General features: G+C 39.3%; 1 protein-coding gene across 2 annotated transcripts in view; it reads right to left on the bottom strand.

The window, feature by feature from the left end:
* OTOG (otogelin) overlaps nucleotides 1-27,008 on the bottom strand; it is a 2,079,396-nt gene that overhangs the window by 79,471 nt on the left and 1,972,917 nt on the right. The window contains exon 55 of one of the 2 annotated variants that reach the window (XM_044082876.1): nucleotides 6,357-6,428. The exons of the other annotated variant lie outside the window; for it this stretch is intronic. Within the exon in view, the coding sequence (XP_043938811.1) occupies nucleotides 6,357-6,428 (72 nt within the window). The remainder of the gene's footprint in view (nucleotides 1-6,356; nucleotides 6,429-27,008) is intronic. 2 annotated transcript variants of the gene reach the window in all.

Below are 27,008 nucleotides of genomic sequence, written 5' to 3'. Positions count from 1 at the left end.
TATGCACTTGCAATTACTTTTTAAATTTGATAATTTTATAGCAGTAGGTTTGGATTTATTTTTATGTCCTTGTTGGGATTTAGATATTGGAGGCTGGCTCTTGATGTATATATTTATAAATTTATATATTTTGATTTAAAAAAAAACTTTTTTATACATCTTCGATACAGTTTTGATGTATTAAGTTGAGTGGTTCTTTAAAGTTTAATTAATTCACTAGCTTGTGATTCATAATATGTACACTATTTAAGTTGGTGTTTTGTATTATTTGTTGTCTGAGGGAGTTAATGTATTATTTCAACAAAAACGCTTACATAAACTTTTGTTAGAGTACCACTGGCTTTTTATTTTTTATCAGTTTGTTTCTTTGGTTTTGGTTCTAAGTTCTATCCTTATTTCTACAGTATATAAGCAAACAATAATTTTATACATATATATATATATATATATATATATATATATATATATATATATATATATATATTCACATATATATGTATACAACATTTTGCCAGCTTACTTATATGTTGCTTTAAATATGATTAGCATAAGTGCATGACTTAATAATTGCTTGATATGGAAAGAAGCAGCTTTGATTTTTATGACTCCAAATAGGATAAAGCCGATGTCAGAAAATAAATGAAGGGAGTCATTGAATTATATAAAATATAAAGTTATGATGGTCAGATGTGAAAATGAAGCATGACTTGACATGTATCTAGTTCTGTACTTATGCAGCTATGCTTTTCTCCACAACATATATTACTGCATTTCATTTTTCAGTTTCTGGCACTCACAGCTCATTGTGAGCTGAAATTCACCTCCACTATAACATCAATACTGATGTAAAATCAGGTCAGTAAATATGCATTATGCAATATAATTTAGGAAATAAAATACAGAGAATAAAGCATGAGAATATACAAATCATGCAAATTGTTCAAGTTTTCAAATGCTTTACATAATGTGGCATATATGCTGGCAAGCAATAAATATAGTTTAGATGGCATGTGTAAGTTTCTGAGGTACAATACAATTTATTGCATACATAACTTTTAACTATTTATATGATGGTACAATAATAATGCAGCCGATGAGTAGCAAACATTGCAGCATGTATACAAGTGAGTATATCAGCTATGTTACAGCAACATAATATTTCAGAACCATGTAAGTTACCTTGTATTTTACAATGAGTCTTCAGCTGCATGTGACATGTGTTGAACGCTATAAAATATGTATGTTAAATATGTTTATGTTTATTTTTTTCTATGATAATGATTCACGTTTGATCAAGAATTATATCCATCTTTCATGCACCCCTAATTCCAGCATTGAGTTTGAGTCTGAAGTAATTCTGACTCCAGGAACGCATGGACAGTAACATTACTGAGGCACTCCTGTTAGCGACAACAGTATTTTATTTTTGTTCTGACGGAGCTCTCAAGGGGAAAACAAAGGTATCTCTTACACTAACTACATTGTATGATTCCCTCTTAAAGCTGGTTTGCTAGATCTTGGTGTCTTCCAGGTAGTAAGAGTAAACTGGTCAATTCCAAAAGAGTTTATACTAAGATCAAAGTACTGTTTTCAAGCTAAGTCCGACAAACGGTATAGTTGTGGTTCTGAAAGATGGCTTTGGTACTTGTCTTCAGAGTTAACTGGGAATCCTATATGACACAAAACATGCAATCAGAGAGATTCCTGGAATTTTGTAAACACAAACTCCCCCAACCATACTGTCAATACACCATACAGGGGTGCAACCATACTGGATCTGGTTGTCCCTAACATACGACAGAGAGGCACACCCCCTAGTGTAATGTCTTCCCTGGTAAGGCCAGACCAGAAAATGGTCTCCTTTGAAGTAAAAAAAAAACCTGGACACCCAGCTAACCTTGGAATATTCAGGAACTACTCTAAGGCTAACTTCCTATTAAGTGATATCCTAGCAATATTTCAAGCCCCCATAAACCCTGAGAACACCACTGCCTATGCAGATCTGTTCACAGAAACTCTATACAAGTATGTTAGTAACTGCATAGAGACAGCTGTACCCACCAGAAAAAAAGTACAGAACTAACCAAAAACACAAGTTACCCTGGTGGAATCACAAAAACAATAGACTGTATAACATAAGGTAGAAAATTAAGGCTAAAATTAAGAGGTGCATCACCTAGCAGGATAAAAGCACTCTAATCAAACAAAACAAACAACTCAGGAAAAATACAATCTACCAAAGCCAAATGTGAGGTAAATTTGGCCACCCAGGCCAAGGACAACCACAAGGCATTCTTTAGCTATGTCCGCAACCTCAAAGGCAATGCACAATTGTGTGCAAAACTCATTGTAAATGATATAGCAAACCTATTGGTCAACAAATTCAGCTCCAACTTTACCCTTCTTTCCCCCTCAGCCCTCACTCAGGAAATGCCATCAAATATAACTACCCTGCTATCACTAGGGAACAGACCCTTAATTCTCTCTCTAAGGCCAAGAACACTGCATCAGCGGAGCCAGACAATATCCCAGGATGCCTTGAAAATAGCTTGAAACATGACCTATCAGTCCCTTTGGAATTGTTATTCATTTGTAGCCTCCAAACAGGCTTTATGCCTCATGAATGGAGAACAGCAACAGTCATCCCTCTGCACAAAGGTGATCCATCTACAGACCCTGGAAACTACAGACCCATAAGTCTCCCCAGTCTTATATGCAAAACCATGGAAATAATTATCATGGAAATGATCAGTAATGATATAATAAACCTCCAGACATTGGGCCCAACCCAGTCTGGGTTCACCAACAGTTGGTCATGACTACTCAACTTGGTGGACTTCTTTGAGAAGGTCACCAAAGCAATGGATGAGGGCAAAATTGTTCACACTGCCTACCCTGACCTGGCAAAAGCATTTGACACAATACCCCAATCAGGCATTGTTGACAAACTCACCTGGTTATGTACAAATCTGACTATCACCTAGTAGATAGCCAGTTGGCTCACAGACAGGATCCAGGAAGTTAAAACTGGGGAGTTCACCTCTACAAAGAGGCCAGTCACAAGAGGAGCTATCATTGAATCCCACACAGACACAAATGTTCTCCAGGAAGGGCTAACACAAACAAACAACTGGTGACAGAGCCATGGACTAAAACTAAATGCCAAGAAATGCATAAAGGTGTCCTTTGGGAAGTTATCTGCCCCTAGTAGCTATCATATTTACACTACATCTCTTAGAGTTGACCCAATAGTCAGAGGCAAACATAGACAATAAACTAGCCTTTGACCATCATGTGTCTACAGTAGTGAGGACATCATTCTATGTTGCACAGCTTATAAACAAAGGTATGGCATCTAGGTCCAAGGAAGTCATTGTTCTACTGTATTTGGCATTCATCAGACCTATCATGGGATACAATGCCCTCTTTGTTATGTACCTAACTGGGCATATCCAACAATTGGAATGTCCACATAGATTCCTCACTAAAAGAATACAGGGCATAAGTAAAATGTCCTGTGCAGACTCTCTCAAGGTCCTACCCCTATATTCTGTCTCCTACAGGCTGTTGAGGGGAGATCTATGCCTGGCATACAGGGCTTTGTCAGAGCCCACTCTGATGGGCCTCCTACATATCCACAAAACCACCAGTACCATAATTACCCCTTCTAAAGACTTAAACCTTGCCTGTGACATAAATAGGACTTGCTGGATAGACAGGTATGTATCCCAGAGACTACCCCATCTCTGGAACAGGGTCCCCATCCATGTGAAGCAGAATTCTTCCCTAACCCAATTCAAGGGTAACATGGAAGATTAGATGGGGAACAGGAAATTCATCCCGGGCTTGGCACCTATGTCTGTAACGAACACAGGTAACCTATAAATGGTTCATCTCCCAGGCCCCTGCTTGTAAATGTTTCATCTCCCAAGCCCATTCTTACACTTATCAAGAGTACCAGAACTTGTCAGAGATTTGGGATGCATGGCTAGGCTTAAAAAGGCCCTTGTGGTTGTTAGCCTAGAAAACACCTATGAACCTATGAACCTATTAAAAGTGCATAGGTCATCATGGGTAATTTCCTTAGGAATGCAAGATTCTAAAAAAATTATCCTACTCAATGGCCAGATACAAGGGGATGGTGCACACTGCTAAAATATATTGTGCTATATAACAATAACCCCCTCAAAACCTTGAAACAAAAATGGTAACTATTATTGTAATCTCAAGTAGAATGAATGAGAACCCCCTGATTAAAAGAAAGTTCCACTGTAGTGTGTAGTTTGCTGTCTCACTACACAGTGAATGCAACATACACTTCTACATTCAGTAGGAGCAGTTCAGCTAGTCTAGAATAACATATGAATGGTGTTAGGGTTCCACTTTCTATGTCATGATGGCCGACATACTATTTCTGGATTTGACTAAGTAGATGTACTCTGTACCACACAGTCTGGGATATTAAAGGTGAACTTTACTTTTATATCTCCCCAAGTTGGTTTTCATAGCAGCACTTAATACAAAATAGATGTCTGTATATGTCCTGGGATAGCATTAGGCAAAAGATGATAATACTGTTGGTGCCTCTGATGAAGCATGTAAACCTACCATATAACAGTGGAACAGACCTACAATGCTACCATTCTGTCTGTACATAATAAGCAGCTATCTGCTCTTCAGTGAGGCATACTCGTTTCATTAAACTCCATGAAGTGATGAGTATGGAATGTTACTAATTATAGACAGTACTGTCATGCGTATTCTTGGCAGCAGCTCACTGTAATTCCTCTTTCTCTTCTTTAAAGGACGTACTGGGCACAAGATGCACTTATTTCAACTGAAGCTTGCCAGTCCATGGTGTATTGCTGCTCATGAACTTCTGCATTTCCCCACAAACTTCAAAGGAATGCATGCAGAGAGCCTGAGTATATGATAGTTATATTCTGTGACTATCCCTACAAATGCCTTGCATGGAGCTGCCTTCTATCAGGGAACAACAGACATAATCAATCTATGCATCCATCCACAACCCCTTTTTGTCATTTTTGCAAAATGGTTGAATGTCACTTCAGCAGTGACAATCATCTAGAGCCAAGGTTTGCACTGCTGTTTGGATAGCCCTGCCATGGTTAATAGCGCAATTCATTTACATTGACTATCTCCATATCATGTAAACTTTGCTATTGCCTGTATACAGGACCAGTCAGTGGCTAACTCTGGGCATGATGGTGGCCTCACTCCTTCTTATTCTTCTTAATTCCTTGGGGTGGAACATTAGACACATGAGGGCATTTGTCTATATGCATATATATATTTATATATATATATATATATATATATATATATATATATATAAGTATATATATATATATATATATATATATATATATATATACTTATATACTTATATATATAGAGAGAGAGAGATGGAAGCCCACCCCTTGCTGCCTCCTTTCATTTTAAAACTCAATCCAATGACTGCTGTTTGTTTTACCCCCTTGAGAAATAGTAGTTTTTGTTTTTTGTGTTTTGTTTTTTTTTTTGTTTGTTTTTTTTTTGTGCTGGAGGGTGGGCAAAATAGACCATGTGCATATACATAATTAAGTCACTTGTGAAATTACACCAGCAGTACTCCACAAATGAAGGCATATTTCTCTTAGCTATGTGTACCATGAGTTTGCTAACCATCTCACCTTCTTCCAATGCATTATAAATAATACTGAGACAGAAATACATGCCACATTATACATTGCCAGTCAGCTATAGATGCTTGTACAGTCTAAATGCATTAACTTGAAAATGCATTAGTTTCTTGTTTTCTAAAACTACAGACACAGAAGCATTTGAAAGACTATATGAAATGTAAACAGTGCATGCATAAACTAATCTCTACTTTCTAGCTTATACCAACAGTACATTGCTGGCACTCAACAATGTACTACCCAAACAGATGTAAACAGAATGCTTTTGTCGTCATTAATGAGTCTAATAGGTAATGCAGGTGAATGAGTCTAATAGGTAATGCAGGTGACACAGTTCTATGCAATTAGTTTAAGCTTGATTAGCACAAAGAAAAGTGGCTCACCTGAATTTGTCAGTGTGTTTTTCTTTTATTTCATTAAACCATGATTTAGAATTGTAAAAGCATTTGTCAAAAGTTGTTGTTCTGATTACATTTAAGAAGCTTTCTGAGCAGCTATTAGCAGGAGTGAGACACTTTTCATTTTCAATTCTTTGTGTATTTAAAGTGGCAGGCTATTGCCATAGTTGTGGGAATATTTTAAGTTACACCCCGTCTTTATGGGAGTACATTGTGGGGAATCAACAATGACGCTGGCAAGCCCTTCAGCATGTACCTGTGTCACAGTTAGAACTAGCTGCAGGAGTGACTGGGCTAACAGGGAATGGGTACAGTGAGAATCCAGAGCCTGGTGAAATAATGCCATGTTCATCAGGATACCAAAAGACATAAAAGAAAGATTTTGTGATACACAAACAATTAAATTGTTTGAGCAAAAACTTTTACAATCACAGCATCTAAAATGACAACTGCTTAGCATCTAAAAGGCAAACTAGCTATGTACAGCATAATCAATAGCTATTGTTCTAGTAACTATTGAAGCAAATACAAAATAACTATCATCTTAATCTAGTAACATAACATAAACTGCTTTGAATATCAGAAATATGCTTCATCATACATTTGATGACTGCAGTATGACATTTGCAATTACGGTTCATTCCAACACACAGACTGATGTTTGAAGACAGTTATCTAATAAACAAACGTATTCATTTCACATACTGAGCAGGCTAAATCTTAGCATGGGCAAGTATGTAAAGGTTTTAGTAATTATTGCACATTGCCAAAAAAGGTGAATGACTTATCAAAACTCTCTCTTTGCCAATTAAAGTATGACTGCACAGGTGTTTTGGAAAACAAAATACAATAAAACACCTTCTAATGTCACAAACAGAAAATAAATATGACAGCAAATATGTTAATTATCAGCCTAATAAAATAGATTTAGATTTGAAAATACAAACTGGTACTCAAGAGTTCTATTTATTTCTGCCAAAGCTGAAGAACTATATAGTAAAAAAAATACACGGCCCACAATGGTTAAAAACAATGAATGTTGTTCAGTTCAGAAATGTCACTGAGGTAGTTAGCAATGTGTGCAATCTTCCCTATGATGCCCCTCCAACTTGACTTGATAAGCAAAACATCTGAGAACAAAACAAATCCCTACTTTTTCCAAGCAAACTTTAGCAAAGAGCTTTAATAGTTCCTTCACTCAACTGCCAGTATGCAGACAATCTCTTAAATCACATTGTTAACACAGCCACTTAATGATTTTCAGTATTAACTGTAATAACCACAGTGAGTGAATGATTGTCAGCTTTTATATGGAGCAGATCACACCCACTAGAAGCTAGCGCTGAGGCAATCACCCACCACCACCACTCCAGCTATGTTTTTGATTCAGTTTCACATTTTCTAAGAGATGTTTCTTTACATTTGTTAGGTAAAATGACAAATACTTAAGTTGACAAGATACTACAAAATCTCTACATGGCTGCAAAAGACATTTCCTTTCTAGGAGTTGTAGATATAACCATGGCTAGCATCTCTGATGGCAAGAATGTTTTATATTTACCAATATCCTTTAATATGCAACATTACTATTATTTGTTTGTTTATTTATTGGTGTTTGTTTACCAGGAAAATCCAAATGGGCCATGCCCTTTTTAGTGTTGGCCTGGGGAGAAAAACTCCATTATTCAGACATCATAGATATCAATTGCATTGCTACACCATATGAAATCACTTTTGTTCATAAGCAACAGTTATATATATTATATATGAATACAATTAAACATTTTCAATTTATTCCACTTCTGAGAGCAGCAGTTAGTTAGGGGAATGTAGCTTATGTGTATCTCTTCTGCATTACTTTACAGTGACCCATCCATTTTTACAAGTTTTTATGGGTTTATAGGTAAGTACTAGGCTAGCTGTCCTTATGGACCACTTTAAGTCTAACTAGTTTCCCCTTTTTGTACTCAAAATTACCTACCCCATCTGATTATAGATTGGCCTTAGCCATCACATGGTAGATAATTATATATTACCCCCTAAAGAGAATAAATGGGAACATACCATAGATAATTTGAGGGGACCCGTGCATAGGATAAAGCATTTAGGAGATGAATATATCCATCATTAGTACAGTGGGCAATTCTGGGGTAACTTTTCTGTTTCTTATCCATGGATCTAAGTTGTGCTTGAAAATAAACAGTGGTGAACTTGTTTTATGTGGATAGGGAGCCTGTTCCTTACCAGTAGCATCCTCTGTGAAATATACTCGTCTCTCTAAACTGTTCTGCTAATGTTGCAGAAGAGGTCTGGATGCCAACTGACTTGCTGATGTGCAATATCAGTAATAGGCTGATCGATGCCTCGTATGCCGAACACAAGTCACCTGTTAGCAGTCTGTAGGATACTGAGTATAGTGACAGGACTTTGAGTCAGTCACTTTAGGACTTGATGTTTAGGCCTTGCATCCATTTAGGAAGGTATTTTTGTAGCAATTCCAGACGCTGTATGTGTCTGAAGAGATATATGGCAAAGGAGGCATTATATTCAATGAATGGCCTAATGAGGGCTGAGTAAAGAGGGACAATGACATCAACAGATATAGACCAAGCCCTTTGTTTATAAGCTGTACAGTATAGAAGGACTTTCTTATAGCAACAGGCACAGGTTGGTCAAAAGAGATAGAAGTATACTCTTCCAATTTTTATTTTTATTATTATTTTTATTACCTTATGGCTTGTCTGAACATTATAATTGTACTATTTTTTTCATGCTGACTGAAAATAAATGTGATATCATACCCTTATCCTGATTGCTGTAGATCAGGTCTCACACTGGAATGGTCTGAATTTTCTATAGCACATACAAAAAGGTGGTGGGGGGTTGACTGCACCCCTCTCTTTTCTAGCTAATGATGCTTTTATAAAATATACCTTTATAATCTTTTCTAAAGGTATTCAGTTTCTACATCTGTTATGCATTAGAAACTGTTTTGGATGTAAAACATAGACTTTTGCTATGATGTATGTTTTTTCAGCATGAATGTGCATACTGTTTTGTATTCTATGGACTTTTGTAGCCATTAAAAACAGTTGCTATTCACTTCCAGTTGTGGTTGTGGTTTATTTTTTAACTAAGGTATCAGGTTAACATGGTAGGGAGAATACAGGTGTTTTGAGGATTCTGTATCTATATCTATCTATCCTTTCTAGATATATGTGAGTGTGTGTGTGTGTGTGTGTGTGTGTGTGTGTGTGTGTGTGTGTGTGTGTGTGTGTGTGTGTGTGTGTGTGTGTGTGTGTGCGTGCATGTGTGTGTGTGCACGTGTGCGTGTGTGTGTGCGTGTTTGTGTGTATGTGTCTGTGTGAGTTTGCATGCATGTATGTATATATGTGTGCACACATCCATCTCTCTCTCTCTCTCTATCCATATTCTGATTAACTTTATTAATAATATCAATGCAAAGAGTTCCAAACAGAGTTCCAGTGAAGATGCAGTGGATCTAGCAGTAAAGCCTTGTTTATCCCATTCAGTACCTATACATGAAAATGATGCTTGTGTGGCATATGCTTACATCAAGGACAAACTAATTCTTGTGACTGGAAAACTATTGCATCAGTGTTATTCCTTAGTCTGTCTGTTGTTTTTTAAACTCTTTATGTTGTGACTTAATCGGTTTAAATAGCAAAATCATTATTATTCCTCATCTGCTTTAACATCTGCCATATTGGAATATTATCAGTGCCGTTATGTGTTACCACTAAGACATGTACAGCAAGAACAACAACAATCATGCTGGCTATTCTCAGCAGGTCAACAGCCCATTCATTCAGCTCTCCTGATATATTTACATGGTGTCAGAATGATGGAAATGGTATATCCTGTATAGTAACAATAAAGTGTATGATACAAAGGTAAAGGGATAAGAAAATACAAAATGTGAGCAGGAAATCAAACTTAGCATTGAAAAATTGTTTCAATGTACTTATCTAGTAACCTTTCTCTAGAGGGTAATTTGTCAGAGAACTTGAAATCATAGATTCAAAAAAATTTCTTTCTTTCTTACTGCAAGGTGAATCTCCAGGATGCCAGAAATGACAAATCCTACACTAAAGTATGTTGTACCTTCTACAAGGACAGTTTTTGTGGCTTTGTCGGCTATAGCTGGGAAACAGTTAAACACATGCTGGGAAAGAAGGATGACAATTTTGCAGGGCTGCATGTTCTGGGAGTGCATTGTGGCTTAAGAGGTAACAGTGGAACCTGGACCTCAATTCATTTTGCAGTAATGGAGTCTGGTACATATCTCCTGTGGCTTGTGTGACTGACAAAGTTGTAGGGAGGGATGGACATGCCCATCCTGAGGTGAAGGCGCTTACTTGTGAGGAAGTATGGTCCAAAGAGGGGAGTTCCCTCGGATACAACCAGCAAACATAGATGTTCTGGGTGAGGAAAGAGGAAAAGTAGGTACAGTGTATAAAATTCTGGGGGCCAAGCCAGTATAAATGATGTCTGGGGAAACAAAAAAAAAATAGAAAATCGAGGAACACTGACTGAGTTACTGAAAAAGGGTTAGACAGAATAATTACAGATTGGGTAAGTATAACTGTTAAATCAGAGTTACAGAGTTGAGATGCATGGGCTGTACAAAATTATACCGCATTATAATTAAAAACAAAACAGGTAATTCAAATATCTGAACTACAGAACATGCAACTTCTCATGGAATTTATAGAAATGGTTTAGTATTTTTTGAAGATAATTCTGAAATTTACATATGTGAGTTTGTCATTAAGTAAATTACTGGGATGTGATGTGGAATGGTACTCAGTAGAGAGCAATGAAATTGTTTTGACATACTTAAACAGGCAGTGACTAAAGAACTCACAATGAACAACAGGATGACAGTCAAAATGACACTGATGCAGTGATCCTGCAGGAAAGTAAACAAAGTTAAGACATAGCAGCCTTTATGGAATGCCACAGAATGTATGTTTAGATAGAAAAAAGAGCTGCTTGTCATAGTGAATGGCTACAAAAAGTTCCATGCATATACTTAGCAGAAAGTTACATTGGTGTAAACAGACCATGAATTATTACAGGTTATTTTAAAAAGACACTAAACAGAGAACCTGCATGATTTCAGAGCAAAGAAATTGAAAAAGTATGACTTAAATATGAAGTACAAAGCACACAAGATATACATTTAGCAAATACAGTGAGTCATTCATATCTACGAGATCAAAAAGAGAATTTTACTGGGAAGAACTAGAATTAGACTCGGTAATTACTTGGAAGAACTAGAATGGGAAAATCCACACTTGTTAATGGCTAACTAAAGGATAAAAATTTCAAAAGTGCATTCAAAGTGATCTAGTGTTGAAAATATGTAACAAACAGCTGCCCAGAGCAAAGGTTTACTCTAAAGAAAAATATAACCCTTCTTTTTTTAAAGAAGAAATAAGCTGTATGCTAGGTCTAATGTTTATAGTGGTTAAAGTAATAAGGACTCATTTTGTAGAAGAGGAATTCTGACCACAATATGAGTTACGTTTAGAAACTGTATAAAAAAAACATCATGCTTTTATACTGGCCAGGAATGTCACTGAAAATGAGCAGAAGGTTTGTGATAATTTTTTTCTGCAATCGTCATCGTGTCTTTCGGCTTTTCCAATTTAGGGGTCGCCACAGCGGAACTCCGGTCTGCTAATGATTGGCAGTAGATTTTTATGTGCCAAGATGCCAGCCCTGATGCACAACCTTCAACAAAGGTACGCCCATTCACACATGTCTCCAGACAGAAGACACTCTAGCTGAGAATCGAACGGGATAACATCTTACTGTCACGCGACAGCGCTATTATTCAAGAGAAGGGGTGGTTTCTTATGCAATACCATAAAGGCTCAAAGTAAAGATGTAACAGATATATTTCATTTCAGAGACTGTTTATACTCAGTCCATCACTCTAAGTTTTCAGGGGCCATTAAATTAAGGTACACAATAAAAGGTAGTGTTATGAGGAAAATTAAATTTGGGTTTTCAGGCTGTTACATCTGACTTAGATACCTCAGACAATGATACAACATTGAATTCAAGAGGCTTTAATATCAATGGATTTCTGTCATGTGACCTCTAGTCACATTCCTTAGTTCAAGCTGAAAGGAAAATTCAGACTCTGAAAAATCTTGCGGATGGCCAGAACAGTAACAGTAATCAGTGATTAGTTATGTATCTGGCTTTGTTGAAATACAGAAATATTCTCTGTCAAGATGTATATTTATCACTTGGTAAGCTTTTCATGTGTCACAAGATCAAATGTTGAATATCTCTACCTCCTTACCACAGCCTAAAGACATGATTTCAGTTCAAGTAAGAATGAATGTAAGCCAGTCTAGACAGAAGTCCTGCTGTTATAAAAAGGAAGGTACCAATATTTTTGGAAAAGAGGGCAGAGTTCTACAGATAAGCTTCTGTCGTAAAGTAACAGCATTCTTCCAAACATTCTTAACTTAACCTCTATCAAACTGGGAGATTACTGAGAAAGTTAGCAACATATGCAGATATTTACAAGGACAGAAAAACATTGCAGCATCTTTTGATAAAAATTACATCAAATATTATAGTAATAGAACATGTTGGCTCTGCACATGAAATATTGAATTACAATTGTCAAAAAATAAGTATTAAAATATCGTTGAATATGACCTGTGACAATCCACACACCTTCAAAACACAACTTCATTCTTACCTGTTTCTTCACAGGAAATGTAACTGCACTCTTCAACTCATACCGCCCAAGCTCTGCTCCTCCTTCTCTCCTGGCTAACCTTCATACCTTCCTAATTTCTCTCATATGCTTAGATTATAAATGTAACTAAACAGTAACATCCAGCCATTATGTTGTATGTCTGTCTTTCTCTTGAAAAATGTTTAATAGTTTTGTTGTCTTTACTGAATGATACCTGTTTTGACTGTAATACTACCTGTTGATTGTTATACTACCTGTTGATTGTTATACTACCTGTTGTTTGTTATACTACCTGTTGACTGTAATACTACCTGTTGATTGTTATACTACCTGTTGATTGCAATGCAAATATTTTTCTTGTAAGTCTCTATGTAATGTAACTTTGTATTGTGGAGCTTTTCTCCCCGGACCCCCAATGAAAATGGGCTCTCGAGCCCAGTGGACCTCCCCGGTCAACAAACTGGAATAAATAAATAATATGATGACATTTGGACTTACATACATTAATTTCACAATAATGCAGACATATAAAGTATAAACATGCATATTGCATGTATCAGAAAGAGTGCATCTGTATATTAAAAAGTACCACCTCATGTTATTAGGAAATATACTTGAAAGGGGAGAGGTATATTAAGTAGCATATAGTTTTAGGAAACTGGCACATTAGCCTAATATGATCGGTTAAGGAATGAATACTATGACGTCAGATTTCCTATTCAGGAAGTGCAGTCTGCAATAACTGATCAATAAGGTGGTAAAAACCGTCTAGTCTTTTTCTTATTTGTTAAGTTACAGATACACCAAAAGGTGTAGTCTCTAACTGAAATGCTTAGAATATAGACTATACTCATATAACTAATGCCAGATTCAGCAAACTTTGTCACATCATAGTAAGCAAATCTACTCAACAAGCAGAAACAGGAAAAGAGTTTGTGCAAATCAGCAAACCGAGCAACAGGATGCAGCAAGTTTAAATAACATGATCTGTCATGTTATATGCTAATAACCACATAACAAAGCTCTGGGTATGACAATGAGGCAAAATAACATGGTAGAGTGATTCAGAAATGTTTAAATGTCATGCAATGAAACAGAACCAATTTTGTTTTGTAGTGTACCCTTTTACTGTTTCTCAATGCCATGCTTCAACATGTTGGGGAACATATGTGTTTCCTAAGTATAACAGAGGAAAGAGCCAGCTCATGTTGCACTTTAATGCTATAGTCCATTTTCATGAGGTACTAAGGGGGCATAGACTGCACCCACATTGAAATAAAGGTACCACTTGGTGAACTGGGAAAAGTTACATGAAACACAAAGGGTATCAAACATTGGTTAGTAATGCACAGGGTATTATCTACAATGCAGGTGCAGGTCACCTAGGCAATTTTTATGACTCAGACACATGGTACACATGTGATCTTTATCAATAGTTAGCAAGTGGTGAATTACCAGAATGGCATCTTGTGAGTGATGTTTAAATGGCCTGGAACCCTAGCTCATGACACCAATTAGAAACCTAAATAATCAAACTGATCACAGCACAACCAGGCCCTATCACAAACCACAAACATCACAGAGAATGTGTTTGTGCTGCTGAAGTGACAGTTTAATTTTTCTGGATACATCCTGTGGTGCCCTGCAGTATGTATTCCAACATACTGGCTGTGTGAGCTATGTTACATAATATTATAGACAGGAAGCAGTTACATCAGGGTGGCTTCTAGCAGGAACTATAAGTTCCAGCACCACAGGTAATGGCAACTGAAACAGATGAGAAGTCAAGGGAGGATCCAGCATCTGGGGATAACCATGCCAGGCAGAGGTGGACACAGTATGCTGTGCTACTTACAAAAGGCAGTAGACTGCACATAGCTTTCCAACGTAACTAAACAAGAGTTAAGCAGATATATGGCAGTGAAAGTGATGCATATAAAATACTAGATTGTACTCACCCAGGCTCAGGCCACTCACAATGTGCATCAGACATAAGCAACCCAAATAGCAATGTATGATTAACAGGATGCAGTAATCATCATTTGTGCAGGTGAGCAAGTGAGTAGAGGAGTGTATGTCTTTCACAGGCAAGTGTGAGAGTGTGAGTGCTAAGGTGTAGTAACAGAAAACGTGTCTGTGAGTAGTGTGATAACTGAATTGGGTGGTCATAAGTGTGTAGAAATGTCAGGGTTGGTGGATGTGTGGTTTATGCTGGGGGCCTTGTGTGTGTGTGTGTGTGTGTGTGTGTGTGTGTGTGTGTGTGTGTGTGTGTGTGTGTGTGTGTGTGTGTGTGTGTGTGTGTGTGTGTGTGCCTGCAGTGACACAGCCTCAGCACATAGTGCTGCACCTTTGCCTTCTGGACAGACCCAGGGTTTGCACAGATTCATAAATTCATAGATTGTTACTAGGCTGATGAACCAGCATGCCTTTCTAAGACTAGCCACATTTTCCTTAAAGAATAATGACACCATGTATCCAAAAAGTATATTAAGGGTCAGGCATTTATAGGCTACCTCTGTCCATAAGGGGCATGAGTGCCAGGCCTGCTGTAAATTTCTATTCCCCATCCACTGGTCTAGGTTGCACTTAAATCGGGTAATAGACAAACTCAGTTTCACATTAATGGGAAGCCTGTTTCATAGGAGTGGCAGTCTCTGTGTCACATATCTGCCTCTCCAGCATGTTTTGTTTAATTCACAGACAAAATTCAGGTCCCTATACCTCGCATTTCTGTTACTGATTAACGTATGAATGTGCAGAAGATTCATAAGTGTGGCATTTGCAGGTGCATTGTGACAGGCATAAGAAAATGTATCTGCTTTTACTGTATTTGTGTTTCTTCCTACTTTCTTTTGCTTTTGTGTCATCTTAAAAGTACTCAATTGTATTTATTACTGCTTGGTGTAACTCATTCTAAGCCTTTTAGTTTAAGCACTTGGGCTTCAGACCAGTTGTTTTACATTAAGAAGGTTTGTGGTCTGCCCTGTAGTGGCAGAACAGGTAGCTTACATCCTTCTAAGTTGGGAACCGCTGATTGAGGGCTCAGTGTCTGTTATTCTAAAAGTGTATTAATTCTGGTTTACGCACTTGGGCTTCAGGCCAGTTATTTTACATTAAGAGGGTTTGTGGTCTACACTCTTGTGGGAGGAGAGGCTGGACTCTGCCCTTCTGAGCTGGGAATTTCTGGTTAAAGGCTTATAGTGCCTGCATATTTGAACTGCTTCTTACTGAAATTGGTATACCTTGTTTGCTGTAGCATAGACTAGATCCAGGCCTGCTGAATCTAGCTTTGTTTGTATAACTTGAGCACTAATCCAGGCATTCTTTAAAGTATTCAATTGTATTTATTACTGCTTGGTAGTAACTTGATTAAAGTGTAGCTATCATTCTAAGTCTTTTGAATTAAGCACTTGGGCTTCAGACCAGTTATTTTACATTAGGAAGGTTTGTGGCCTGCACTATGGTGGCAGGACAGGTAGCTTACATCCTTCTAAGTTGGGAACTGCTGATTAAGGGCTCAGTGTCTGTTATTCTAAAAGTGTATTAGTTCTGGTTTAAGCACTTGGGCTTCAGGCCAGTTATTTTACATTAAGAAGGTTTGTGGTCTGCACTCTTGTGGAAGGAGAGGCTGGACTCTGCCCTTCTGAGCTGGGAATTTCTGGTTAAAGGCTTATAGTGCCTGCATATTTGAACTGTTTCTTACTGAAATTGGTACACCTTGTTTGCTGCAGCATAGACTAGATCCAGGCCTGCTGAATCTAGCTTTGTTTGTATGCTTGTTGTTTGTTTGCTTGTTATTTCCCTGAAATGCTAATTCCACCTAAAACATGGCTTTTCAGCGCTTCTGTGGATCCCTAGTGATATCTGCATTGCTTACTGTACTTATTTCCTTGTTTCACTTGAAAGAAAGTTACTGTTTGTCATTTTTGCATTTAAGTTACCTGTAATACATTGCATTTAAGTTACCTGGCACTTGCTCACTAAGTCAGCACTAAAAAATTAAAAGCACTGCACCCTCACAAACTCCCCTTGAGTACCTTGTTCCCCACTGGCCCTTCTTTTTCAATTATAAAGGAATTCCCAATACTATTCTAGCATGTCCAAAGGTCAGTTGTCAATCTCCTCTCTGGTCCAGCTGGTGAATCTGGAAATCTTGAGGCAATGTTACAACTGCCTCATGTAAACAGACAACCCTCTCCTCCTCCCAACAAATTCCAACACATGTGAGAGATGCAACCATATAGCCAAACTGGAGGCTAAGCTCTCTCAACTCAGTACTGGCGTAACCAGTATGGAGAAGGAAACCACACTCACTACAATTCCAGTCTCACATAGACCTACCACGACAGCAAACCAAACACATAAACACACAAAAACATACTCGGAGACTCTAAATAAAAATCTGCCTAAGCAGCAGAGACCTCCAAAGCAGACAGCCAAGCAACCACTACCCCAAAACAAAACACGTGCAACACATAGCTCACAAAGCCAGTGTGCCAAACAGTCACAGCCCTTAAGGCTAAACAACACACCTGATACACTTGCAATAGGTGACTCTATTGTCAGGCACACTGACGTCCCGCTCACCAGGCTGAACAAGGAGAAGGACACGGTGAGCTGCCTGTTGGGCGCTAGGATCCACAACATAACACACGCACTCAGGTCACTCCAAGGCAAGTACAAATATGACTCAGTCATTGTCCATGCTGGTGTGAATGACCTGAGATGTACCTCCCTGGACTACATGAAAAGAGACATAGAGGAGCTCTCTGAGCATGTAGCCCAGGCCGGTATGACCCTGACCTTGAGTAGCATCTTACCCTCACCAAGAATGATGCCACAATACGAAGACAAGATGGTCAATTTCAACAACTGGCTTAAGTATCGGTGTCATTCAAAGGGGATCCAATACCTGTCAGCCTGGGATAATATGCTTGACAAGCCACGATGCTTCGCTAGGGATGGCTTGCACCTTTCACCCCTGGGCTTTCGGATATTGGCAAAGGCTCTTGCTACCCCCATAGTACCTTTTTTAAGCAAGGCTCAAAAGACAAACCAACCTCCATAGGTATCACAAAGGATAAGAAACTAAGAGTAATGCTACTCAACGCCAGAAGTCTAAACCTCAAGATGCACACACTTGAAACTTTCCTTAGCATGGAGAACATTGATATCTGTACAGTAACAGAAACCTGGTTCAAGGCTCCCAAGAGCATCCCAGCACTACCAGGTTATACCTCATACCATGCTTTTCGGCCCCAAAACTTGGACTGAACCACAAAAGGAGGGGGAGTATCAATATTTGTCAAAGATACCCACATCTCCAGGTTGGTGGCACAGCACAAAGCATCAGAGACTATCCATGTGCAACGAACAGTGGGTAAAACTGCCTTCCAGTTTATAGCCTGCTACAGACCACCCTCCCAAACCCAGGAACCCCACTCGGCCTTCCTGAGAACACTGGAAAATATGAAGGTCTCTCCAAACACCATTATATTGGGCGACATCAACTACCCAAACATAGACTGGGAGCATTACTCTAGCTCCAACACCCTAGCCCAAAGGTTCCTAGAATTTATAAACTCAAATACTATGGAACAACTTGTTACCACTCCCACAAGAGGGGAAAACATACTGGATCTGATCATCACCAACATGGGGACTCTATGCTCCAGACCAGAAGTGTATCCCTCACTGGTAAGATCAGACCATAAACTAATCCCACTGGGTAATCACATCCCAACCCCACTCCCTGCCCAGAAAACCACAGTGAAAAACTTCTCTAAAGCAAATTTCACACTCCTCAAAACCAAGGTGGAATCCTTCAAAGCCACTGGGCCTGTGGAAAATATGGCCCAGACCGTGGAATCCTTTATAAACGCATTCTATGAACACCTTTAGGAATGCATGGATCATGCAATCCCAAATAAAACCAAGACCCAATCTTCCAAAGGCAGACTTCCTGTCTGATGGACCCCAGCCGTAAACAAACTATACAACAGAAGGAGGAAGCTACTACATGATAGAGCAAAATCCCAAAAAAGGGAAGGCATCTCTGATCAGTATTAGCAAAAAACTACGGTCACTCATAAAATCGTCTAAGGCCAGCTTCGAGAGAAAAATTGCACAAGACACTAAGGATAATCACAAGGCTTTCTTTAGTTATGTTAGGAACCTGGGTGGGAATTCCCAGATATGCTCAGAATTAGTCCAAAATGACAAAAAATACACTGAACCCACAGACATTGCCAACATCCTAGCTGACAGGTTCAGTGCAAACTTCTCCACCCCCCCCCACCAAAAGGGCCAATATCTATCCCAGCAGACTGCTGCCCCCTGACATCTCAGATGCTCAGGTAAGAGCTGCCCTCTCCAAAGCAAAAAACACAGCATCAATGGGACCAGACGATGTCCCGGGCTGCGTCCTACATGAAGTCCAAGAAGAGCTAAACCCAAACATAAAACTACTGTTCAATCTCAGCCTTACTACAGGATATGTACCCAAAGAGTGGCGTACAGCAACAGTGGTCCCTCTCCACAAAGGTGGTGCCTCAACGGATCCTGGAAACTATCGCCCCATAAGCCTGACTAGCTTGGTCTGCAAAGCTATGGAAAGGATCATCATGGACCTCATAAATAAAGATATTGGGGACCTACAGACACTGGATCCTACCCAGTTCAGCTTTGTTAAGGGCAGATCCTGCCTCTTAAACCTGGTCAATTTCTTTGAAACAGTCACCAAGGCCATTGACGAGGGGAAGGTGGTCCACACAGCCTACCTGGACCTCGCAAAAGCCTTCGATACAATACCCCACTTGGGCATTATAGATAAGCTAACCAGCTTAAATATAAACCCCTATGTCACTAGATGGGTTGCAAACTGGCTCAAGGACAGAACCCACATGGTTAGAATTGCTGGAGCCATGTCAGACTCCAAACCAGTTACAAGTGGCATACCACAAGGCTCAGTCCTGGGAACACTCTTGTTCGGTATATATTTCTCGGAGGTACAGGTAAACATGGAAGGACTGTGGCTGACCAAGTTCGCAGATGACTGCAAACTGGGCACCATAATCGACTCTCCAGCCGACACAAGCATCCTCCAAAAGGGCCTCATAGAAACAGACAACTGGTGCCAGAGCCATGGCCTCAAGCTAAACGCCAAAAAGTGTATAGCCATCCCCTTTGGCAAAAACAAAGTGCCCACAAATTACCACATAGGTGGTATCCATTAAGTACAGAAGAAGTAATTAGGGACCTGGGGACCCAAGTTGATAGCAATCTCTCATTTGACAACCACGTGGCCAAAGTAGTTAGAAAAACATTTTATATAGCCCACCTAATCATGAAGGGATTCACATCTAGATCAGGGGAGGTCATCGTGCCTCTTTACTCATCCCTCATCAGGCCCATAATTGAGTACAATGCCCCTTTTGGGATGTACCTTACCAGACACCTGCAGCAACTGGAAAGACCCCAAAAGTACCTCACCAAGAGGATCAAAGGGCTCAAACAGATGCCATATGCTGCCCGGTTAAAGAAACTCCAGCTCTACTCAGTGGCATACCGTCTGCTCAGAGGCGATCTTTGCCTGATGTATAAAGTCATGTCCAACCCAGAATTAATGGACATGCTGCACCTCAGAAAATCCAAATCCCATCGAGCTCCGCACTCGAGAGACTTGAACCTCAGCACTGAAATAAATAGGACATGCTGGAGGGACAGATTCATAACCCAGAGGCTCCCTTCACTCTGGAATAAAATCTCAGTCCAGGTTAGGCAAAGTCCCTTATTGACTCTCTTCAAGAGGAATCTTGATGAGTGGATGGGAGATCATAGGTTTACCCCGGGTATCACTTCTGTGTCACTGTTAGACAGAGGCACAGTATACTAACCTCGAAAAAGGGCATAGCAAAGTTAATTTAAAATGGGTGGCGAAAGCCAAACACTCCGGCTAGGCTTATAAATGCCCTAGGGCAGATAGCCTAGTATGAACCTATGAACCTATCACCCCTCAGTAATTTATAAGAGACTGAGTAGAGGGATAGGACTTTAAGGCACTCTGTGTAAAGCAGGTTTGTTATGCCTTGTATTCTTTTTGTACTGAACCTGTGAGGTCACTCAAGTTACTGCATATGTCTGGTATGGTACATACTGAAGAGAGCATTGTACTCTATGATTGGTCTAATAAGGGCACAGTACAGTGGGTCAATGACATGCCTTTACTTATAAGTTGCACAAAAAGGATTTTCTCACCACTATGTCCATGTAGTACTCAAAGGTAAGGTTACTATCCATGTGCATACCCAGACCCCTGATCACTGTGTCAACTCCAAGGGGCATATTATCAGCATGGTAATTAACCAGAATGGCTGACTTCCCAAAGGATACAATTATGCATTTCCTAGCATTGAGTTTGAGACCATGGCTTTGGCACCATTTGTTGCTCAGAGACAGGCCTTCTTGAAGAATGCTAGTGTCTACAGAGGAGTCATTGATAACCCTCAGCCTACAGTCACCTGCAAACTTAGTCAGCCATAAACCTTGCTTCCATTTCTGAGAAATATACATTTTATTTATGCATGTATTTATTTATTGATTTACTTATTTATTTACATTAGAATAGAAATTATCAGAGAGTTCATCTTCCCCCACATGAAAGCTGCATACCTCTCAAATGTCCAGATTCTTGCAGAATGTCCATATTTTTGGCTCAGATTTTTCGTCCATTCCTCATAAAATATGTGGTTTTCTGGCAAGTCATTAAAGATTAAAGTCACTAAATAATGGCATACATTTGAGTTTCCGGTTTTATTTCCTTCAGAAAATGCATGCTAACACAAATCCTATTCTTCTTCTTCTTCTTCTGTCGGCTTTTTTCAGGTTAGGGGTCGCCACAGCAGATCACCTGTCCACTCATGATTGGCAGTGGAGTTTTACAGTGTCAAGTTCCCAACCTTCCAAAGAAGGCACACACATGCACGCACTCACGCCTAGGGTTAATTTAGAGTGTCCAATCCACTTACAGCATGTTTTTGTGATGCGGGAGGAAACCAGAGCACGCAGAGGAAACCCATGCGACCACAGGGAGGACATGCAGACTCTGCACAGGAGGCACCCCAGCCGACGATTGAACTGGAGAACCTCTTGCTGTGAGGCAGCAATGCTAACCGCTGCACCACCGTGGCCACCTTCTAACACAAATCCTATTATTCTAGCAAATGTTTTAGTTTATGTTCTCCATTATTTTAGGCTTTGTCCAAATTTCTTACACTAAGAAACAGACAGATGTGGAGAGCTGGCACAGCCAGACATTGCACTGGTTGTACCATGACCAGGCTAGATGCTGCATTTCTACCTGACTATGACAGATGTCTGCTCCAGGATGTGACAACATGACCATTGTCATGACCACAGGGACAGCCTATCCTGGATATAGACTCATCTCCATCTGATCTTGCTGTGGAAGTGCTAGTACTGTGGGAGTGGAATCTTGTTAGCATATGGTCAGGTTGGCTAAATCTATGGATGCAGTAAATAACTGCCTTCAGAGATGGCATCTTGCCCTGACAGACAGCCCAGAGAAGACACTGCATGGTCCAATGGATAATTCCATTTATCCAAGGAATCAGACATATGGGTCATACACTTCCACAGGTCAGCATACACAGCCTGGACCACCTTCACTACCTCTGCCATGGATCTTGTGGATCTACCGTGTGCCTCTACAATAGTCTTGCCTGGATGGTGTGTGTCATGGATATGTTCAGGCATAGAGACTGTAACCATACTCTAGTAGAGAATATGGTGGTCAAACTCCCTGTGTACAAGACACACTCTGCACACCTGACTGTGCTGTGTCAACATATCTCTGCCTTCATTAGCAAAGGATGCAGATCTGCTGACATCAGATAAGGGCAGTTCCATGGTGTTGGTGCTGGATAATGAATCACCTGTGAATACACCACCGGAAAGCATATCCAATGTTAGTATCACCCAGTACCACAACTACACAAACAGCCAGCTGATATCAGTACAACCATAAAAATATGTTCCCAAGCCATAAACCTGCCCATACCTTGTGCAGACGGATGTTGCACCTAACTGCCAGAACTATCTATATGACACAAGTGAGAGGGATATTATGATCTGTAATATGTCTAACAGCTAAAATCAGGGGGCAGACAGTGATAGGACTACACCCCTTGGGAATTTTGAGTTACCACACTGAAGGTGGTAATGCTGTTATATGAGGCCAGGAGTTTCTTCTCTGTAAGGGGTGGTTCAGTAAATGGCCCACCACCTGCTGACCTCCATTGCAGTGCCATGGACTCTACTCTGTGCAGGATGGATCATATCAGTTACAGTATGGGAGACTGGGTCATAAGTATGATCCTGATCACCCATAACATTAATGCTGTTGACAAGATCATGCCAGATGCATTCACAGAAGGGCTGGATGGCAGAATGGGCTGCAAAGAGCTGCAAGCCAACTCATTTTCAGCACCTTAAATTTGGGTTTGAGGATGGAAGTAGAAGCACAATCAGATGCAGTAGCTTCTTTCCTGATCTGTTTCTTAGTCATAGATCTCCTGGAATGGGAAACAGCAGAATTAACAGCTGTGGTTTTAAAAGAGGTATTACAAATCCTTACAACAATACTATAATAACAGGCCATCTAACTCACTTTTGTTGGGCCTGAAACTGACATATGTTATCCGTAAACAATTTTTTTGTTGATGTCAGGCATGTATGTTTCCTGAGCATAATCAACTCCCCCAAAAATATCAAACACATAATTACAAGTTAAGAATGTACAACTTAACAAGCATGAGAATTACAACATAAGGCATAACGCTTGGGTCTAATCAAAAATGTGTAAGACACACAACAATACAATGATGTATGCCGCAGTACTGTTGTTACAACCTACTGCAACAAGCTTGCATGCTGCCTGATACATGTTCATTATCCGTGACATCAATAGAACTTGTTGGTGGGATAGATTTGTGTCCCAAAGACTACCCTGTCTGTGGAATAGACTCCCTCTCCATGTCAAGCAGAGTACCTCTCTAGCCCTCTTTAAGAGCAACATGGACGACTGGATGGGAAACAGAAAATATACCCCTGGGATCCCACCTGTGTCCCTGTTGGAGAGGGAAAACAGATGCTGGCTTTGAGGGAACATGGGCAAAATTCTTGGCTAGGTTTATAAGGCCCTCCAGGCCAATAGCCTAGTATCATCCTATGAACCTATGAAATAATTACACTTGCAATGCATTCCTTAACAGTGTTTTGGCCAGTACATTTAGAAGCACTGACAAAGAAACAAAAACAACTTATATGCCTTACCTTAAACAGCATACAAAAAGCTTGGACAAAGAAGTAGATGTGTACAAAGTACCACTTATCTTATGTAAGCAGATACCTTTATTTAGCAACAAATTAATTTTTAAGGAAATGCAGAATTGTGCTTCTCACCATGCTAATTATTCTGTAGATTCTACCCTCTAGGTGAGAGGATTATGACAATCAGTGCACACCTAATCACAGCTTCTCTCAGTTTGCATGACAAGCAAACCTTGTAAGCCTCTTAAAGATTGGAGAATTCTGTGAACATGCCTGACACCTGCATGAAGCTCCATGTACATGCGAGAAACCAATTTCATTACCATGGAGAAAACTGTTAACCCATAATTAACCATCTGAAGACTGAGATGCTGTTGAGCATGAATTCTCATCAGAAACAGAGGGGTGGAGTACTGCCATGCTGCACACCTTAAAGAGGCATTGGAAGCATAATAATATTTATGTATGTATTTATTATTAATAACTGGGTAGGTGGGCTGGTCCAGAGACACTTTTCAGCTACAACATGAAAATACAGAAAAAATTAAACAACATGAACATTCAAGAAGAACACAATAAATAAGAAATGCAAAAGCAAATGTTTTTCAAAGGATCTTGGGACAAACACATACATGCTTGTTGCAGATCCTCTTGTTTGTTACATAGTCTTATGTACAGAGAAAGTTTGCAGAGATAGAGTTAAAAGTAAAATCAAAGTTGTTTACAATATTTACACTCTATGCATAAAGTCAATTTTTTAACATTTCAGGAAACAAACAGGAAAATGTTTAGGATTACAAGCAGAGAAAAATTGTCATGCTGGAGGTTGCCTGCTGTTTAATAGCAAACAGTGAAGTTAACCATTGTCCCTAAAACACTTACATTTAGTTTTCTTGCACAGGTGTTCAGAAAATGCCTTTTTAATTTCAGTGTGAGAATCCAGGCCCTTTAATTCAATTGGAATATGTTCCATAATGCTGGGCCTAGTCAGTAGAAGGCACATTCTCCAGTAGCTGTTTTATATGTAGGTCTGATTAATGTGATAGCTTTCTCCTGGATACTTCTTAGGGAGTAAACTTTGGTTTCAGATGAGTAGTTTCCATTTCAATGGTATGCAATAGCTACTGTTATTATTTTTCTGAATAAAAATACCTAGGAGATAAGTTGACTATTGCTGAATGGAATCCATGTTATGTGTTTAGGAAGTTACAATGATGAGATCTGCTGATGGCAGGTAGGGTGAATCTTTAAATTTTATTTTCTGTGATTTGAAGTCTTTAGGAATTTTGTGCAGATTAAAAGGTAATCACAGGAAGACTGTATGGAAAGCAGACTGAAGGGGATAACAAATGAGAGATTCTATAGCACAGTTTAAGTTGGGATAATACTTCATAATTTATTTTCTCTATAGGATTTGAACAAAAAAAATAGAGAGGGACTCAGGTCAAGTCCTAGGTATTTATATTCAGAAGCAAGGGGGGCAACGTTATTATATTTATCAGTGATGTTATTAAGGGCTAGATAAGGGAATGTTTGAGGGGGTTGCAAGCAGCATAAATTACTTTTGTGTGTTGTTTCAATGTGGCTACAACTTTCCCAGTTGCATAACTAAGAGAAAAACTTTTATAGTTTGTTCTGGAGATTAGAGAGGCATTTAGTGACTTGTAATAGAATAATGCCATCTGCATAAACTATAATATCAAGGGATATAAGGTCATTAATAAATAATGAAAACAGAATGGGACCCAGAAGTGAATTTTGTGGCACTCCAGTGTTTTAGGGTGGTCAGTGATGATAAGAGGTTATTAATGTGGACTTAAGTTTTATTCTCCAGGCATGTTTGGAACAACTTGATACTGTTGAGGCCAAAACTAAGTTTAAATTTTATAAGAATATTATGGTGCTCAACAGTTTCAAATGCTCTGGTCATATCTACAAGTATTGAAACAATGACCAGACCATTATTAAAAATTACAAAACAAGTAGTGATTTAAAGTGAGGAAGGCAGTGGTGGTGCTGAAGGCATTTCTAAAACCATGTTGTTTGCTGATAGCAAACCTTTGATATTAACATGTTTATTTACTTAGAGTCATAGATTGTTATTATGCTAATGACTAGGGGGACTTTCTAAGCCTAATCAAGTTTTCTGAAAGAATAATGATGTTGTGTTTCCAAATGGGACATTGAGACCTCGACATTTAAAAGCTACCTCTGTGCATGAAGGGCATGGGTGCCAGGCCCAGTGAAAATTTCATATTCCCCATCCACTGGTCTAAGTTGGTTTTCAAATATTTCTGTAAGTGGGTTGAGAGTGGAGATAGATCTGAAGTCCTTGATAGTTTTGGGAGAGGGTATTTTAGGCAGGGGAATCAGTTCAGGGCTTATATTTTATTGGCATCCATAATGGAAATGAGTTGCCCATCAGTACCCATCATTGTGTGGAAGCTGAAACAAGTAAGACTATTCTGGGCATCAATTCTTTGCCATTTTTCCTGAGACCTTTAAACATGAGTCAGTTATGCATGGAGTAGATGAAGTGTGAAGAGGAGTCCAAAGTATTTCAGATATCCTCCATAAGTGTTATAGCCAGAGGCTACTGTGGGAGGGCTATACCAGATCACAGTATAAGGCTGATGCCTTAAAGAGGTTGGCCAAAGCTATCACCTATGCTGCTGGCATCATTTGCATGGGAGAATAGTGCCATTACCACGAGAGTGACTTGAGTCAATGCAAGTCTGACATCCTTGGCCAATGGGAGGCTGAGATTAGGGAGCAGTCATCACCTCAGTTCTATGAATATACCATCTTTTA

Source organism: Protopterus annectens, chromosome 9.part0 (assembly GCF_019279795.1).
Source record: "Protopterus annectens isolate FY-2018-M chromosome 9.part0, PAN1.0, whole genome shotgun sequence".
NCBI lineage: Eukaryota > Metazoa > Chordata > Ceratodontiformes > Protopteridae > Protopterus > Protopterus annectens.
This window is presented reverse-complemented; position numbering and strand designations above follow the sequence as displayed.